The sequence below is a fragment of the Manduca sexta genome, chromosome 25 (genome assembly GCF_014839805.1).
Source record: "Manduca sexta isolate Smith_Timp_Sample1 chromosome 25, JHU_Msex_v1.0, whole genome shotgun sequence".
NCBI lineage: Eukaryota > Metazoa > Arthropoda > Insecta > Lepidoptera > Sphingidae > Manduca > Manduca sexta.
Window position 1 is genome coordinate 3247961 of NC_051139.1, and position 18855 is coordinate 3266815.

The window sequence follows — 18855 nt, forward strand, 5'->3', positions numbered from 1 at the left end:
AAAGAACACATGCCCACGAAAAGAGTAGGTACCCGAAATCAATTTCACCAAAATGTTTATTCTGGTCGAATATACCTACGTACTAGCTATTTTTGCTCGTCAAATAATTGTTTGTCGTGAACGTTACGCTAGCGTAACGTTCACGACAAACAATTATACAAAAATCTAAATTTTTAATAATTGATTTATGGAACCCATTATTTAATTTCCTTGATTTTACTACCCAAAGCTATAGCGATACAGCCCACATCGATCAAGCGTGATATATGTAGATATATACCCATTAAAATATTTTCTAGGATCCTAATTAATCTAGGACTTGATTAACATAATAGATACCTTGTTAATCAGTGTGCCAAAATTACCCCAAAACAATTTAGAGATTCAAATTGCGTTTATACAATTTAACTATTACTGTATATTAGATGATTAAGTATCTTTGTACATTGTTTCTGTGCCTAATAAATAAAAACAAAAAAAAAATAAAAAAAACTATGGAGTGCTTAATATACCTAATAATCGGATCCTTGGTGTAATGACAAGCGACAGCATATAAAAGCCGAATACACTGTACTGGGAGCAAATAGATTCCATTCCCTGATGACCGACTTTATTACCTACATAATTTCTATGTTCCGAACATTTATCTAGCTATTAAAATAGGGAGCAAAACACAATTAAGTAAGTAAATGTTAAAAATCAATGTTCAAAATTCTATGAAAGAAGAAACACAGGTAACGTAATCACATCTTGGTATCTGCGCGCCTATTTAGATTCTAGGGTGTTTTAATTCGAATCTGTATCAGTAGTAAATATGCAAATATCGCTCCAGATGTTAAGTAGGCTCACTAAAGTGGTACACAACTATGTTGATTTAAAATACAACAATCAACGCATTAGGTTTTTGTTGTTTTGCTTTACATCTGGAGCGTGGCGGCTGAGCAATCCTTTGTTTTACGGTTATGTACCTGTACAAGTGAGTATAAACATTTATTGTGGTTCCAGTGTTGACCATTAAGTACCTAATATATTTTGGGGTTCTAGAGTAGATTGCCAATACGGATATTATCTTGGAAATCAATTAAACGCAATGCAAAGACAAAGACCTAGTTACCACAATAGATTTTTAAACTTGTACCAGAGCGTTCCAATAAACATAATACATAGTTTTGTTTACGTAAGTTGTCATAATACTAATATTTTTGTGCGAGTACCGGTGTTAAATTGTGCAAAATCTTTTTGATTGGTATGTATTTTTTATGAATAAAACTTTTATTTACTTTGCAGGATATTTCGTTGTGCGTGTAAAGAAACGGCATGCTCTTCATTGGTTTAATCATGAAGCGTAACTTCTAACTATTGGTTAATATTGATAGGTTGTGACCAATGGGAAACAGCGTGTAGAAGTAGTTAATACTAACATTTTAAGCATAAGACTAGTTGATCTCTCATATTCTCAAACGGTGCGGTAATCATTTTATCTCTTTCTAACAGTAAATGTTATCTAAACTTCATGCTTGCACATGTACTGCAACTGTCAATAATTGCAGCTCTGATTGTAGCTACAAACTTGTTTTACTTTTTTGGTTAGAGGAAAATATTGAATGTTATTTATATATTTGTTAATAAAACCCAACACAAATAAATAATATACATGCATCTTGAATAACCTCTACGATGGATGACTTAGAGAAATTAAGTTGCAGTAAGTGAAACTGATTACAAAAAATTACAGTTAGTTTTGGTAACTTCATCATTTTCTAAGAAACTAGCATCTGTTTCAGAAGAAGAGACATTGGAAGTTAGTGATTTAGACCATTCTGCAACAGAGGACCACAAGGAAACAGATGAGAAACCTAAAAAGAAGAAAAGGAGACGTCGAGAAATCGATATGGTAGTGTTTACTAATTTCATACTTTTAACGATGAATTATAAAAATAATCGTGATAAATAATACATTTACTTTAAAAGTAACGTTTGTAACGTGAAATTATTTTAAATTTATCGTATTTCATATATCGTTTCATAGGACAATAAGTCATAATGCAATACCTGAAGCCATGGCAAAGGCTATGGCTGTAGGACCTTCGCAACACACAATTCTATGTTCTATTTTGAGGGGCTCCTTTTTCCGCACTTAGCCCGTAGCAGGTCAGGCCGAAGTGCGTGCGTGCAACACACAGTTATAGTTTAATGGAATTTTGTTGAATATTGCAGATAAAGTTGTCAGACGATGATGAGACTGATGATGAAGTGATCGGCAAGAAGTTGATGCGGCACCTCAGTCCGTGTCCAAATTCACCGGCCTCACATCGGGAGCCTCGAACTTGTGTACTTAAGGTTAACTTAAAGCTATAAACAAACTGACTATATGATTGTCAAAGGACTTGTTAAAACAGTGCTTTTGCTCTCACCTCGTCTAATGTAAAAAAAGTTTTTCCAAGACCAAAGTCCTGCTGTATATTTTCCTGGGTTATAAAGTAGCTTATAGAACTCTGGAGTAATGTAGCTATTAGTAAAAAAAAAACAGATTGGGTTTAGTAGTTCCTTTACTTTTTTACATGTGCATGCACCTGATGTTAAGTAAAGTGATAATGAGATGAGATGAGATGATGAGGATCCTGTCGGCTGAAAAGGCTGGTCTATTTGGTTTTAATTTTTGAGCCATTTTTATATACCAATAAATTAAACCATGAATAAGTATTGTTGGATGCAGGCTCTTTTGTTACAGACACTGCATGTCTGATAACAAAGTAATTGAACTTTATGGTTGTGTCATCATCATCAGCCACATAAAGTCCACTGCTGAAAATAGACTTCCCCTAAAGATTTCTAGACGGACCTGTTGAAACCTTGTTTTCACATTAAATTTAATACAAAATATGAAGAATATAAGCAGCATTTTGCTTTTTAATCCATGCTTTTACATAATATTCCAGGCCAGCCAAAAGCGTCGGCCGCTATCCCGTTTACTGGAACAACTCCTACGTAATCTCGAGAAGCGTGACCCGCACCAGTTCTTCGCTTGGCCTGTAAATGACAACTTTGCTCCAGGATACTCCACAATCATCAAGAGACCAATGGACTTTTCTACTATGAAACAAAAGATTGATGATAATGAATACAAGTCATTGAATTGTTTTATTGTAAGTATTTGATTTCAACAGATTGTTTGAGTGGTGATACCAATTTTGATAAAATACTTTGCGGGATGTCAACTTCAAGATATCAATGATTGGTTGATAAAAATTAAAAAAAACTATTAGTACTTCAATATTTAGAATGTCATGTCATCATGTTACTTTTTTACATCAGTATTGTAAAAATTTATAATTATCTAGCAATTTAAGCATTTTTTACCTAATGAAAAGCAGAAAGTAGTCCAACATTGTTATCTCTAGCAATTTGGACCTTTTCTATAACCAATGAAAAACACAATCCAGTCCAATAACAATTCTTACTTTTGCCAAGTTAGCATATTTATAATTTAGTTCTAATTGACATTGTTAATTTATCAATTGTAATTGTAACAATATTTTCGTAACTACAGAGCGACTTCAAATTGATGTGCAACAACGCAATGAAGTACAACAAGCCGGGCACGGTGTACCACAAGGCGGCGCGGCGGCTCCTGCACGCGGGCCTCAAGCAGCTCACGCCTCAGAAGCTGCGGCCCCTCGGCGACATACTCACATACATGTACGAGATACCCATAAGAGAGCTCGGCTTCGACATGGGCAAGATGGATGTGGTGAGTCCACTTTATTAGATCGAATAGGGCGGCATAATTGTGTCGACTAGTGAGGGATAATCATCTGTCGTCACTCGACAACCTCTCTGGAGAGCACACTGCTTACCATCAGGTGCAGTGGGGGTCACTTTTCTGTGCCCTCAAAAATTACATATTGGGTTCTTGATACGCTTGCTGCAAACTGTGTTCGACAAGATTATATATCAATTATGTCCTTGTGTATTTGATTACAGCGGAATTTTGTCAATTGCAATATATATAATATTATGGAGTCAATTCATAACAATTGTTTTTTCACCGATCAGTTCTAAGAATTGGTGAGTGAAAATTTTAATATCAACATAGTGTGCAGAAAGTGAATTAAGACAGATAAAACACACACTATCTGTTATATTACAAGTGAAAAAAAACATGTATTTACCAAAAGCATATCTTAAGACTAGGCACTGATAGTAAGCTCTTTTGTGTGGTAGAAACAGACATGTGTCAAAATCTGTAGAGTAAGCAATGACGTCATATATTACATTTTGACCTAATATCAGTTTGTATACAACAGTTAAATCTAAAAATACAACACAAATTTTGGAAAGTTTTTCATTTGCAACCACATGTTTTGACACTAATCACAACTTGGTATCATGCCAACATTAAAGTTGATACATTAATAACATGTAATCATCCTTATTTACTGCTATATAAGTATTATCAATCATTACATTATTATTCATGAGGTTATGCTAGATTATTTCTTATACATTTATGTATTATGTTTATGAGATTGCTGATTGGGTCACAATTGTTAGTGCAGAATTTTGGTACATTTTATAAATTTTTTATAGTTTATTACCTACATTTTTTTCTTGATGCATCTGCAAATGATAAGGTCTTTAACAAGATTTCAAAAATGTTATATTTGCAACAAAATCTTCTTAACAGTTGTGGCTCTCTACCGATCATGTCCCAATATGTTCCAGCGTATGTATTAGGTTGGGGAAAAAGTTTTTTCGCATTTTATATGAAAACTCAAGACTGTTTTCAAAGTTCTAGTAATATTTAATTACTGTATGTTTGTGTCATTTTGTTCAATGACTTTCTGTCATCTTTAAGGAAGTGCGATGATCCCATTGCTGTAGAAATTTTTGGACTACTGATTAAAAAAACGCGGCAATTAGTTTTGGCAGTCCTCTCTTGATGGTATTCTGACACTGTCTAAAGAATTCTGAGGAGATTGAAACAAGTGGAAATTTGAAGGTGCAAGGTCAAGGCATGGTGGAGGCATTAACACCTCCCAGCCAAATTCTCTTAATTTTTGCTGAGTGGCTAAGTACGTGTGTGGTCTAGCGTTATCGTGATGAAAGACCACACCCATTCTATTGATAATTCCGGCCGCTTTCTCTCAATTTCTTGCTTTATACTCATAGGTTGCTGACAGTAGAGATCCGAATCGATGGTTCTGCCCGAAGGTCAAAGCTCACAATGAGCAAAACCCGTCCAATCCCACCTTACACACAGCATCACCTTATTGCGAGATAACCTAGGTTTTGCCACAGTCTGTGAAACCTGACAAAAAGAAAAATAAATGAAAAATAATTAAAAAGTTCTTTAAACTTTGTTTCTTTTTTTGAAATGTAACTTTTTTAACATTATCAAAATCAGATACAAATACAATTTATTAGATTTTTATACATACTATATGCGAAAATACTTTTTCCCCGACCTATTATGTCACTCTGTACATTTATATATAGTGTTTGGTAACATGTTTATGTGAAATGTGAACTTTTTGCAACGCAGCCTATTAGGACGTACGGCCGTAAGGTGATTCAGAATAATTACAATATATAATGAGTGAACAGTAGTGACATGTTTTTAGTATAGTTTATTTTTTTTTTATATTTTCGTTCGCTTATTCTCGGATGGGAGTGCGAGTGTGTGGATGTAGGGTGAGCGTGTGTATTACGCATTGCATGCGATTTGACGGCGCGGGGTGCAATTGTGGAACTATTAATGGTCTGCTTTTGTTTATGGATTTGTTCTATCTCATACAGTAATGAACGGCTTTGATATTAGACAAGAATGTCTTTATTATGTCATGTTGAATTCTTTATATACTTCTCTTTTAAACAGAAAAAATAAACTTTTATATTTGATCGTATTTTTTGGAAAATGTGTGCAACTTATGTTATTGTTATACTCCAATTATATTTTTAAATATCGACTTGCCAGTACTGAAGTTGATTTATTATATTTTAATGAATTCTTTTTACTACGTTAATAGTTATGAAATCAATTTATCACTTGCCTGGCTCCTCGAAGGGGTAATATGTATGAATATTGTGAAACAAATTAGTAATGGAATGTGTTAAAATAAAAGACATATACTTACAGTCAACTATGTTAATAATCAAATTCCAAACATATATATTATTTTTTATTATGAACATAAAAGTAAAATCTAAACATACTCATATAAATACTAACGTCTGGATAACCGGATTAAAACGGTATATACAATAAATAAAATATTATATTCAACAAATAAAAATATTTATTTTGTATATATTTTATTAGTACCATTTTATTAGTTATTGCGGCAACTGAAGTTAAGGCAAATAGTTGTACCCTTTTTCTAATCCAAAAAATGAGATGTGAGTACAAAAATATTTGATGTCCGAGAATTTTCTTTTTTTATGGATGTTGTTAAAATTATAATATTATGGTTTACCTCCAACATCCATTTTGTCGATCCGTTTATACTATCCAATACCTTGGATCCATAGTAAAACAGGACACTAGTTTGTTCCATGTAGCGTCGGATAGTTCCACGAGCGTATGTCGCGCGGCACGTAGGTGCGGTTGTGACGTCATAGTCGGAGTCCGTCCGGGGTAGAGCGAGACAACCTGCGGGCGGTAGATTCGATATTATTGACTCCTTTAAACATACATTACTATCGGAAAAGCGCAGCATGAAGCTAGTCTATCGTGGATTTACTCTCATTGAACAATTGATTCCCTGATCACACTGCGTAGTACGTCGAGTTGTCAATTTAAAGTTTTTCAGATCAGCTATAATAGCCCTCTTTGACGAATTTCCTTCTGGGTACAATTGATATTACACATCTTATGAGTACGGCATAATTTTAATGATCATTGAAGAATGACGTGAGAGAAAAAAGTAAGGCATTCTAGAAAGTCCACTTCCTAATTATATGCGTCAACTGATGCGAACAACCAGTGCGCGTTTTACCTCATTATCTTAACACCTGTATCTAAACAGTGAAATAAGTTGTATAAAATTTTTAATACAATATGTTCAATGAGGGTAGTTCTATATCGTCAAGTATTACTAACACCATCTCGCTCTACCCCAGCAAGTACCAATCGATTCTGACGTGTTCTGTGTGACGTAGCGCGTCCTCAAGCGAAGCAGCCCGCTGAAGAGCGGCGGCTCGGAGGCGGAGACGGTGTCGGACGGCGGACACGACCGCCAGGACTCGGGCGACAGCGTCAAGATACAAATGGAAGCCGCTAGGGAGCAGCACAGGCGTCGACTCGCTAAGAAAGGTGAATAGGTTTCTTATATTATGGTTAAATGTTGGGAATTATCAAGTTGGTTAAGTATCCCTTATACAGGTGTAGCATGATCACCATAAATACATACTACATGTTGTAGAGCTGTTGAATTTATGTATAAGGGCATGTTACTATCCTGAAACAACACAAACTCTTTTTTGGAAATATTTGCAAAGGACTATAACCGAAGCAAAACATACATATGTATATTGTATAGTGAGAAGAGATCCAACCCGTTTGAATATGGCTTAGTCTCTCATAACTCTTTATTGACCTCATCAGTACATCTATTTTTAATACAGATTCGAAACAAAAATTAATACATTACTGCAAAAAATTGATTTCTTTTATTTTGGTCCATCGGTCACTCAGCCTTCCCGCGCATGGACTCCGAGGGCAAGACCACGCTCCGGCTGGTCACCAACACTGTGGAGGGCAGCGGGGACGACAAGCCACTCACGCTGGGCAGGTACATCGGGAAACTCACGCAAGGCACCGGCTCATTACACAGTAAGTCTATAATCTATTTTACTGACTATCGCTTAGAAATTGTGTAATTATTGATGCATTAAATTGTAATTTATCTTATTTACCTTAATTATTATTATAGATATGATACCACCGCAATGTCTATTTCTGCCGCCAAGCAGCAATTTGTAGTCACTGTTGTGTTCTGGTTTGAAAGACATTGTAGCCAGTGTAACTACTGGACATAATGAGACTTAACATCTCACGTTTCAGGATGGCGAGCACAGTAGAATACGAAACAATACTCTGTAATTTATGGTATTGAATAATGTTTCTACTGTTTATGAGCGGTCGTATTGCTTACCATAAGGCGAACGGCAAGCTCTTCTCGACATTAAATGCAATAAAATAAATTAACATAATTACAACTACAAACCTGTACCGTTTGACCGATCTACGTAACTCCACTGATTTCAGTGAACATAATGGCCTCTCACAGCCCAGCTAATTATATTATATCACAAAAAAGGATGTGGATGTATGTTTTATTTCAAATGTAAAAATGATAAAACCATCAAATTTTTGGTCAGGCTAAATGTGCAAAAAAAGAGTTTTAAAGTTTAATAATAATTACTTTGCTATCAGCACCCCGTGAAGACCGGAGGAACACAGCGAAAGGAGTGAAACCACTTTACTACGGTCCTTTTAGCTCGTACGCGCCCTCTTACGACGGCACGTTCGCAACTCTCACCAAGGAGGAGTCGCATCTCTTATACCACACGTTACGTGAGTCTCTCTACCTTCATTAATAGATGGCGCTCAAACAATATTAGTGTAATAATTTTTTTGCTCACGGATCATTATATATTTTTTTATTTACTTACAAATTACGAAATAAACTCTCCGTAATCATGATTCCCATACTAAGCGATGCTTGTGTTATGGGCAATCACAATCGCTAGTTTAATAATATTACTGACGTTAAATGTGCAAAACCACTGTAAAATTATGACGTAATTATAGCATGTGTGATAATAAACAAAAAAAAAAAATTAATGATTTCCTATTCTAATTTTTAAACTTTTATTTACCACAATTATCCTTAGGTGATAGATAAAAAAAAACGTTTTTACTCATGTGTAACATACATACGGATTTTTAGTAAGATATAGTCAACACTAATGCGAAGTAATTTATTAATATATTTTCTCTGTGAAATATCTATCGGTATAGACTCCTGTATTATGTGTTGGTACCTTCCTACTTGATTATAACATGCATAATAATCCTCAGCGTCAGAAACCGGCCAGGGCAACGAAGAAATGCTTCGGTTCGCGCCGGACTCGCCTTGGACGGCCATCTATGATATGGAAGCGATGTTCCCTGATAAAAAACAACAGCCCGAACAAGGTCCCTACGTTGAAGATAATGTGAGTCATTCAAACACAATAAATGTTATTTTTTCTACTACAGTAATCAATGAAATATTGCCACGAAAACGAAGCCTCTACATTTTGCGTCAATTAATACTAGACGCGAGTTTTTATATGTAGCCATCTTTTTAAATCAGTGACAATAAAATCGGAAATAATTCCAGTCTACGGTCATCTCACTCTCCTAACAGCGATTTGTTAACATAATTTGCCTTCGTTATTTTATTGATGTTTGCCATGTGATCTCAGGGCAAAGGGCTATGTTTTACATTTGTCATACATATTTACCCTAATAGTTTATCTAACATTATTCTGATATTTAAAACTTATTATTACGTTATTTTAGGACATATCAAAGGTGAAGGTGGAAGTGGAACAGCTACGCACCCTGTCGGAGCTGGGCATCGACATGGAATTCCTGAACGATATAGAGGAGGAAATCGCCGCGTCGCAGCATGACTACGGCATCTCGGGGGCGCTGCGGCACACGTACGAGCTGCTCATCAAGCTAGAGAAAGAACAGAGAGAGCGGTAAGACTATCACAATTTAATTGGAGATTGATCTACCGTCTTTAATGTTCATATGAGATAGCGATTTACCCGCGAACTATTTGACTTTGTGATCATTCGATAAGGTTGCTTGCTTTTATTAAATTTATTTTATTTTAGCGCATATATTTTGATAATGTTTCTTGAAAACCATTAATATTAATATAATTTACAGATGTGAATTGAAAATGATAAATTAGTTCCAAGACAACTTAATTACTACTGATAGTGATAATAGCTTGTCCAAGCTATATTCGCAGGTCCTTGGTTTAGATTAAATGGTAAAAGTCGCGTCAACTCTATTACCATTGTTTTCAATCCTATAGCAAATTGACTAACAGTTGTTTTTAATAAACAATCCCAATCTCAAAGTTTAATCCGATTCCAAGATTGAAACAATCAAAAAATAATTGTAACCATGTCATAAACTTGGTTCTAATTGGTGCATTTTGGCGATAGATCGAAAAAGGCGATTGGGATTGTTAATTAAAAATGGCGGTTAGAACAGTGTGTGATGGTGGTGTGTTGGCTGTGCAGGCTGTCTGCGACGCCGCCGTGGCACCTGTCGCTGTCGCGCGGCGCGGGCGGCGGCGAGCGCGAGCTGGCGCGCCAGGTGTGCGCCTGCCTGCGCGGCATGGCCGCGCGCCTCGCGCCCCGCCACCTCGCGCCGCTCGCCGCGCTGCGGGCCGCCATGGGCGTCACGCTCGACCATCTCGGTAACTCCACTGCACACTTCATATCAATAAACAGACACAATTACTACCGTCATAGTAAAAAAAATATGAAACAAAACTGATTGATTTGTGCTTGATATTTGACCATAATATAGGTATGTATAAATATTGTAACAAGGCTATAATGCAGGTTATTTTTTGTAGATACGCCAATGGCTGTAGACGACTTTGAGATGGAGATGCACGAATCCAGAGATACAGTGTCTGATCCTGACTCGCGCTCCAGCCACGACAAATAATGGCGCTGAAGGCATAAAGAACTAGATTTAATTAATATAAGCTTAAAATAGTGTAAGATTTTAATAAATCACTAAATTTTATATGTGTTATTATTTTAAAGTTAGATCTTAGATTTCTTTTTGTTTACCAGAAGTATTTAAGATTGTAATAAATTATGAACTGGTGCCATCTATCGGTAAATGATTGTAAACCGTAGTGACAATGTGACCGGTAGGTGGCAGTAAATTAAATAATGTGATTTATATTTAGTTACGTATAACCCGATAATAGATGGCGCATGGCTTAACTTTTTCAATATGTATGACACCTTATTATATGATTGTTACTAAATGCCGTAAAACGGAATGAATAACTTAGAGAACTCAAGCAGGGAAAAGAAATGAAACATATTATTAAGATTATAAAACAATTATAATTACCAAAATAAACACATTTAACATTATTGAGAATACGCCACGGTCAGTAGCGGCATCAACTGATTCGATTCTCTGGGCCGCTGGGCGGTAGATCTCTCAGCCTTTTTACCCGTTTGCTGAAATAGGATAATGGTTTTTCTTGGTACCCCCTAATTGTGGTTTAAAAATTAAAACAATCTCCAGGCCGTAGGCGGCCTGTGCACTACCCCCTATGTTTGACCACTGGCCGTATAAACCAGGCGGAAACACTATGTCCTTGGATTCGACTGCTAATTCGCCTAATACGTAGGATGGAATAATGTGAATTCTCTCGTTGAATCCAGATTTCAGGGACAGCCGGGAGGTTTCACGTGATTATTTGTGCTCTAAATATCATCCTAATATAAGTATTATTATAGGAAATTAACGGAATGTATATAGAAGATAATAAGTATTAATATAGTAGTTAGTATAGAAGATAATAAGTAATAATATAGAAAAAGTAAAAGTTGTAAGCAATTTCAATTACATTAGAGCAGTGGTTCTCAAACTTTTTAAATGACGGAACCCTTTTGGGAAGCAAAATAAGTACTTGATGGAACCCTACAATAAAACAATTGTTTTTATAAGTGTATTTTTTATTAATCAGCATAATAAAAGTACAATGTAACAGTTACTAATTATTATTGAGAGAGGTGTTTTAATTTTTTTTTCTAAATTCTTGCGGAACCCCGACAGAGGTATCACGGAACCCTAGGGTTCCGCGGAACACACTTAGAGTATAGCTGCATTAGAGTATAAGCTCTTGGACTCAAATAAATGATGTTGCGCTTTAGACAATAATATATTACCATATAAGTATATAGCAATGTTTTTTTTTTTTTCATTATGAAAATAAGTATATGATTATTAATATTATTTCTTTGATAGATTTGTAAAACTTCCATTGCAATTAAAACGGTACTTACGTCTTGCAGTAATTACTTACATTTGAAATTTTCGAGTTCAGCACATATAATGAGAAAAATCGGTGTTAAAAAATCGATGCCCCACAATTCGCACAACCTGCCGAGCCATTAGCCGCGGCCCCAACACTTCCCGAAGGGGGCGCCGCGCGCGTGCGACCGGCGGCGCGCGCGCTCTCACACGCGCCCGCGCACGCGACATCGACTCGCTAATCAGCCGTGAACTGGATTACTCTCCAAACTGGCTTCTGTCATTGATGGATCGAGGGAGCGGATTGAATATCGATTCGATTTTTTAATATAGATTCGAGTTCACATGTCATTTTAAATTAGCCTTAAAATTGAGTAAGTACTTAGTTTTACCTATCATAGAAAATCTGCAGTCAGTTGCAACAGTAGGTAAATCCTGCGAAACTGATCTAAAGTAACTATGAACCAAAAACCTTTTGTAGTTTTATGTTGATGGCGTGCGGGCGAGACATTTTTCGTTCTCGAATAACGGATTGAAAACATGTACTGACCTAATTATTACATTCGAAATAAACGAATTTAAGTTCATCTGAATCCACCACACAAAGAAAGATGATAGTAAACCATAAAAATATGATAATCACATACGTCTTCATAATATCCATAATTTTCGAAATCACGAAATACCTAACGAAGGATCAAATCGTACGTGACTACGATTTGTCATGAAATTCATTTTTATCTTACCGTGCAAACCAAACCAGTAAGTTTATCAATAAAACCCCAATTACGTTCGCACAATAAAAACACATCGAATGTAAATAAATGCGTAGAATCAAACTTCACCCCATAAACGCCCCCAGACTCCCCGCATTCACACGGGAACCACCATGACAAAATTATCAATACATTTTTGGCAACGGATTTCGAACTTTATTCCAATAAACTTAGAAAGTATTTAAAAAGTTTAAATAAGTTTGTGCTAAGGAAATGCAGTGGCACGATTTTCTTTTATTATATTCAGAATTTGTTTTGGTTGGAATAACAATATAAAGGAAATTGATTAACATTTCCTAAGGGAAATACGCGATTCAATGTGTTTTTTTCGTCTGCATGGCGTCCACTGATTTAAAATCAAATTAAGGGAATTAATTAATGTCTTAAATAAAAGCTGATAAAGGTTGCAGGAACATGCTGGATGCAGGCCACTTTTGACAGGTCCGTCCGGAAATCCTTAGGGCTGGCCTGTGTTCAGAATTGAATATTATAAGGCATCATCATTTTTAGCCTCATGATTATTGGATATCATAAGGCTAAAAATGACGATAATAATTCACATCTTGTGATTCATAGCCTGTAAATTAGATGAACATTATAGAAATAAATAATTTACACATAAAAATATTGTCTACTTATATCTAACATACGCATCAGTGGCCAAGGGTCCGTATAACCAGATTCATTGTCAGCTTTCCTTTATGTAGTAATGATTTGCAGACCGCATTTATAAATATTAGTATCTATATATCGGGTTCCCTTTTGAAAAAAATACTCTTCGCCACTGATACGCATGTATTTATGTTAGATATAAGTAGACATTATTTTTATTTGTAGATTATATATTTCTGTAATGTTCGTCTAGTTTATGGGCTACGTATCGTAAGATATTGAATAATTATGATCATTTTCAGCCATATGATATCCAATTTTGAACACAGGCCAGCCCCAAGGACTACCTAATTCTGCAGTTACATTAATATAAAATTATAATTTCGGCTCCATAAAAATCTGTCTTGTTAATAAGATAAATTAAATCCAAGGCCAACTTTAACATGCCGACTGAATGCCTACATTCGGATGAATAAATCGCTAATCTAATTTTCCAAGAATAGTCGTGGCCTATATATTAAATACAACCTCGTAGACTTCTTGTTTTCATACGCTACCTGATATTAAATGTTTGCTTACTTGCCGATCTATCATATAAATTCTGAAGTTAAATACATAAAAATAATTTATTTATTATATAAAATTACCAGTAGATGAGAGACAGTAACAATATAAACAAAAGAAACGTACAATATAATTTAAATTCAATGCTGCTCAAGGAGGCAACATAGCTTACATGCACTAGCTTACACCACTACCTATATAGTTTACAACAAAGTATGTAGGTAATTATTACATTAAACCAATACTTATGTAGTCCTAAAAATACTGCCTGCTTAATTTTTTGCAAAATCCTTATTTGTTTTATCATTTCAATACTTAATTTTATTTTTATATCTTAATATTGTAAAGCGGCATACAGGTAGCTTTTATAAACACACAATACGAACTTCGTAAACGCTCGGAGCTAGAGTAACCTTCGCAAACCACAACAATAATGGAAAATGTTCAACAATCAGTGTCAGCAAACAAAAATTGTTTGTATAGGTTTATTTGGATCTATATAGTTTGTTTATTTTCACAAACTCCTTTCCCACAAGAGGATTAATATTATTCAGACATATTCTAAACGTATTCAGCTTTAGTATGACGTTAATGATTATTTCTGTTTCGCAAGTAAGCAGTTCGTACGCGAAATTCTGTCTTGGTACTATCACTTTGGCTAACTTCTGTTAACAGCCTCTATTTTATATTACAAAGGTCAAAGAATATTGTAGCCATTTGGCGACAGCTTATGTCAGAAGATTAGCTTTAGTCTTCCCATAACAATTGTACAGTGCAATACCTACAATTCAGAATGTTATAATTCAAAGTTGTAAGAAGTAATGTATTGCTTTTTTTAAAGTCTTTATAGACTTCACCATTAGTTGTTTACTTAACTGATAAATTTTTTTTAGAATTCGTCGATATTAATATGTAGGTATATAAAAGAATACATAGGTATAAGAGGTGTATAGAAATACGAAAATTTTCTATCATGAAATATTCTTTAGCTTGCTTTTAGCTATATGATAAATAAAATGGTATTTTAAAATAATATTTTATCAACTAATCAGATTTATATGCTTCTGCGTAAAAAAACTGCGCTCAAATTTTTTCGTATTTTTTTGAAATTCAATGTTAATGTTTTGAGTTAATGTTTTGGTTTGAGTTTTATGAATTTAGATAACTGTTAACCTTTATTGAAATGGGAGATGTTCATATGTTAGACAATTTATTCCTTACTTTCCTAATATAACGGATATGAAAGTTTGTTAACAAAATTGGATCTATGTATGTTTGATAGAAATAAACGCAGAAACTACTGAACGGATTTGGATGAAATTTGGCATATAACAAGACCAGGTCCTAGATAAAAACATAGGGTTTTTATTCTGTTAATAATGGGCTTTTTTAAATAGATGGCGCTGGTGTTGAACGGTGGTTTTGGTATTTTTGTTGCAAGAAAGGAATTTAACACGGCGAGTCTAGTCAATTTATTTTAAAAAAATCCGCTTGTGAGTTCAAAGCTTGTCAGTTTTTCAATATTCAGATAAACACTTTCTACATACTTTAGCTCAGCTAAAAATAAGAATATTTCCTGAGTCTGTGAGAAGTTATTGCTTGTAGGTAGAGAGTAAAGTTACGAAAACAGCTAGACATACAAAAAATATAATTATGTGTATACATGGTAAATAAAATTAGTAAGAATTAAAAAATATATCTAGGTAAGCATATTGATATGAGATTTTTATTTTCATAGCCTTGAATAGTTTTCTAATTTTACCTGATATTAGACATCAAAATGAAACTGCTATTTTCAGATTTAATCGCCCTTTTCTACACCTAACCAATTATTTTAAAAAAGACTATTAAAAGAAAGAATTAATTAAAGTTTAAATATATAATGTTTACAAAAATACAAATACAAAAATATTTATTCGCACAACACGATGACACAATCAATTTATAAAGAAAACAAAGAGAAGAAAAAAAATGTTATAAAAAAAAACAGTTTAAATTTTTTTTAAAACATATTATGCTCTATATATAAGTGCATACATACATACATACATACATAACATCACGCATTTATCCCCGAAGGGGTATGCAGAGGCGCAACTAGGGCACCCACTTTTCGCCAAGTATGTTCCGTCCCATGATGTGACAGGGGGCGAGCCTATCGCCATATCGGGCACAAATTCCAGACTCCGGGCTGATACTGAGCAGAAAAACCTAAATATCACTTTGCCCGACCCGGGATTCGAACCCAGGACCTCAGAGCGCTATTGTACCGGACATACAATACAACTATGCCACCGAGGCAGCCTATATGTAAGTGAATATATAAATTATCAGGTAAAAAGGCTCTCCAAAATCTTATCAACCAAAGAATATTGACTGCACAAGATCGTTTCTGCGACAATGTTAACAATAGACTACAATGGTCCAGGGCGCACCTGTCGAAGCTCCCAGGGAACTTCACACGCTCACAAAAAACGGGTTACATGTTAAAAGTCGGAAAAAATGCCGGCTCAGATGACTTTTTGTCTGGATTTTATGGGATACAAGATGGATTATTGATGCCGTAAAGAAATGAGGGTTTTTATTTATTTTAGGTGTTTGTTTCTCTAATGATATGCCCGTCATGAACATAACGAGATTTTTTTTTTTCAGTTATTATATAGGTATATACACTTGACCTTACATCATGTTTGTACAAATAAACAATTCCTGATTCTGACTTAAATACGAGTGATGCGCTGACGATCCAAAGAAGTACTCACGACGAATATGTTTTTATCCTGCACCACGTTGGAAACTGCAGGATTTTCTGACCAACTATATCTATCTATCTATCTAATCAGCCCGTATCCACCCACTGCTGAGTATATACCTGACCCGCTATATATATGAAACAAATATGCATATCTCTCACAAAAAAGGTCACAACACTAAAATCGAATCTAAACCTCTCGTTTCTCAACCACCTCACTACTACGCCAGAGACGTTATATATTTTTTTTAATTATAAAAAGAGTGTTATTTTTTACTGTCATGGCGGGAAAATAAAGCCCAACAAAGGATTACATACACCACAATGAGAATGTATGGGATTGAGGACTTTTGTCAGAATATCTGATGAGATTACGAACGCAACGAGACATCACCGACACTACTCCTTTGTTAGTAAGAGCCTCTTTAAGTTAAAAACGGCGTGAAAGAGCGCGGAATTTTGCAAGATTACGGAATTAATTATTTCGAGATACTATCGCTTCTGATGTACAAAGTTGGAGTTGCTTTAAACTCGTGGTCCAGCTGTGAAGATTAGTGGCAAAAAATAGTTAAATGTATTTTATGTTTTTATTTAATTAAAAATGTTACTCTTTAAATAGCAGTTTATAAGTCATATTGATTTTAAATTTCTATAAAATATGAGGTTTTTAGTATTCAGTTTCCATGCATACTTGATATATTCGCTTTCAGTCGGTGAACAAATACAAAGTTCTCAAGAAACTTCAGCGCAGAAGGTCACTCGCGACTTCAAAGAGAAGGAAGAACGCTTGTGGAAATTCTTTAAACTTTCTAATGCTGTATATTTGTGTTGTGACCTTAGCCTGCAGTTCGTGTAATAGTGGCACAGGGTAAATTTTTCCGAAAATAAACCCAACATAAAATATAGGTACTAATATAAATTTTAATTAGATTTTAGTCCACTATACTTATAACATATAAGTATTAACAATATTAATAAATGCGATCTGCAAATCATTCCAATGATAATTAAATTTTATATAAATTACGATACGAAAGCCGGCAGAAATCTGTTTATATGAACTTTTCGCCACTACTGTTTAACATGACAACGTGAACTTTAAATTTGATAATAACACCTGGCACAATATTTCCACATAATTTGTTCATTTAAAAATTTTCTGATACGTTTTGCCTTTAGACATTTTACACTTCTACGTGTGGCAGTCTATTAGAGCTTAATAGCGGCTGCTGGCGTTATAAAATTATTGCGTGAATGCAGATTTACCGTAGATGTGATTAGATGTGTTTAATTTATTAAAAAAAATACGTTATTTTAAATTGGGCCAAACATGTTAAATAAATTTTGTAAATAAATATAAATCATTATCATCAATATAATAATTTTGTATTTTTTATTATGCAAGTTTATAGACATTCATTCGTTGCATCGTTGACTCTACCCTTAGTTTTATTTAATTATTTAATATATTTTACTCAATGCCGTGATTGTATAACAAGTAACTTAATATTTAAACCACATTAAAAAAATACTGTAATGTTATGAAACCTTGCCAAGGCTATGTCGTCGTTTACACTTTTGAAGGTCAAGTGCATTGCCACCGTCACGTCGTCACGTGTGTTCAAGAGCGTGTTAGTCCGTCGTGCAGCGTGCTAGCCACGTGACGAGCGTCCGCTCTACGCCGTGGGCGGCGGTCCAACGTCCGCCCAGCACGCGCGTCCACCACTAGCACCGCGCCACGCACTTATGGCACATCAATGCAATATCAACTTTATGTGAGGTTGATGTATATTGTTAATTTACAGTAAGTTCTTAATGCTATCGAAATAAAAATAAAAACGATATCATTAAATAGGTCGAATAATATATTGAATTGATTAAATCAGTATTATAAAATATGTATTAAAATACATACACAGTTCAAATCCTTCAGTAATCCCTTCTGGCCGTCCCACTGCAGTAACCCGGCCCCCCAAGCGCATAGTTCACACCGATACTCGAGCGAATAACATTGAGTTTCCTAATTGTGCCGCCGGTTCCCACCGTGCGCCGGACACGAGGCTGTGAATAGC

General features: G+C 34.9%; 1 protein-coding gene across 3 annotated transcripts; it reads left to right on the plus strand.

Annotated features, from left to right (window-relative positions):
• The first annotated feature begins 1457 nt into the window (after nt 1-1457).
• LOC115440796 (bromodomain-containing protein 7) lies at nt 1458-10830 on the plus strand. 3 transcript variants are annotated; one of them, XM_030165262.2, is made up of 12 exons: nt 1458-1705; nt 1785-1894; nt 2218-2340; nt 2940-3146; nt 3551-3751; nt 7162-7315; nt 7697-7834; nt 8438-8578; nt 9086-9222; nt 9572-9756; nt 10312-10490; nt 10653-10830. In XM_030165262.2, the coding sequence occupies exons 1-12, from the start codon at nt 1678-1680 to the stop codon at nt 10745-10747; spliced, it is 1698 nt and encodes a 565-aa protein (XP_030021122.1). In that variant the 5' UTR covers nt 1458-1677; the 3' UTR covers nt 10748-10830. The 3 variants fall into 3 exon arrangements, with proteins under 3 accessions (XP_030021122.1, XP_037298807.1, XP_037298806.1); XM_037442910.1 differs by having other exon boundaries at nt 2218-2331; XM_037442909.1 differs by having other exon boundaries at nt 1491-1705; nt 1788-1894.
• The last annotated feature ends 8025 nt before the right edge of the window (nt 10831-18855 follow it).

Bases quoted from the DNA above. Each gene is read 5' to 3' on its own strand.
- LOC115440796 (XM_030165262.2), top strand. From the start codon at position 1,678: ATGGATGACTTAGAGAAATTAAGTTGCA. The intron at 9,223-9,571 runs GTGAGTCATTCA...ACGTTATTTTAG, and splicing joins GTCCCTACGTTGAAGATAAT to GACATATCAAAGGTGAAGGT. The intron at 9,757-10,311 runs GTAAGACTATCA...TTGGCTGTGCAG, and splicing joins GAGAAAGAACAGAGAGAGCG to GCTGTCTGCGACGCCGCCGT.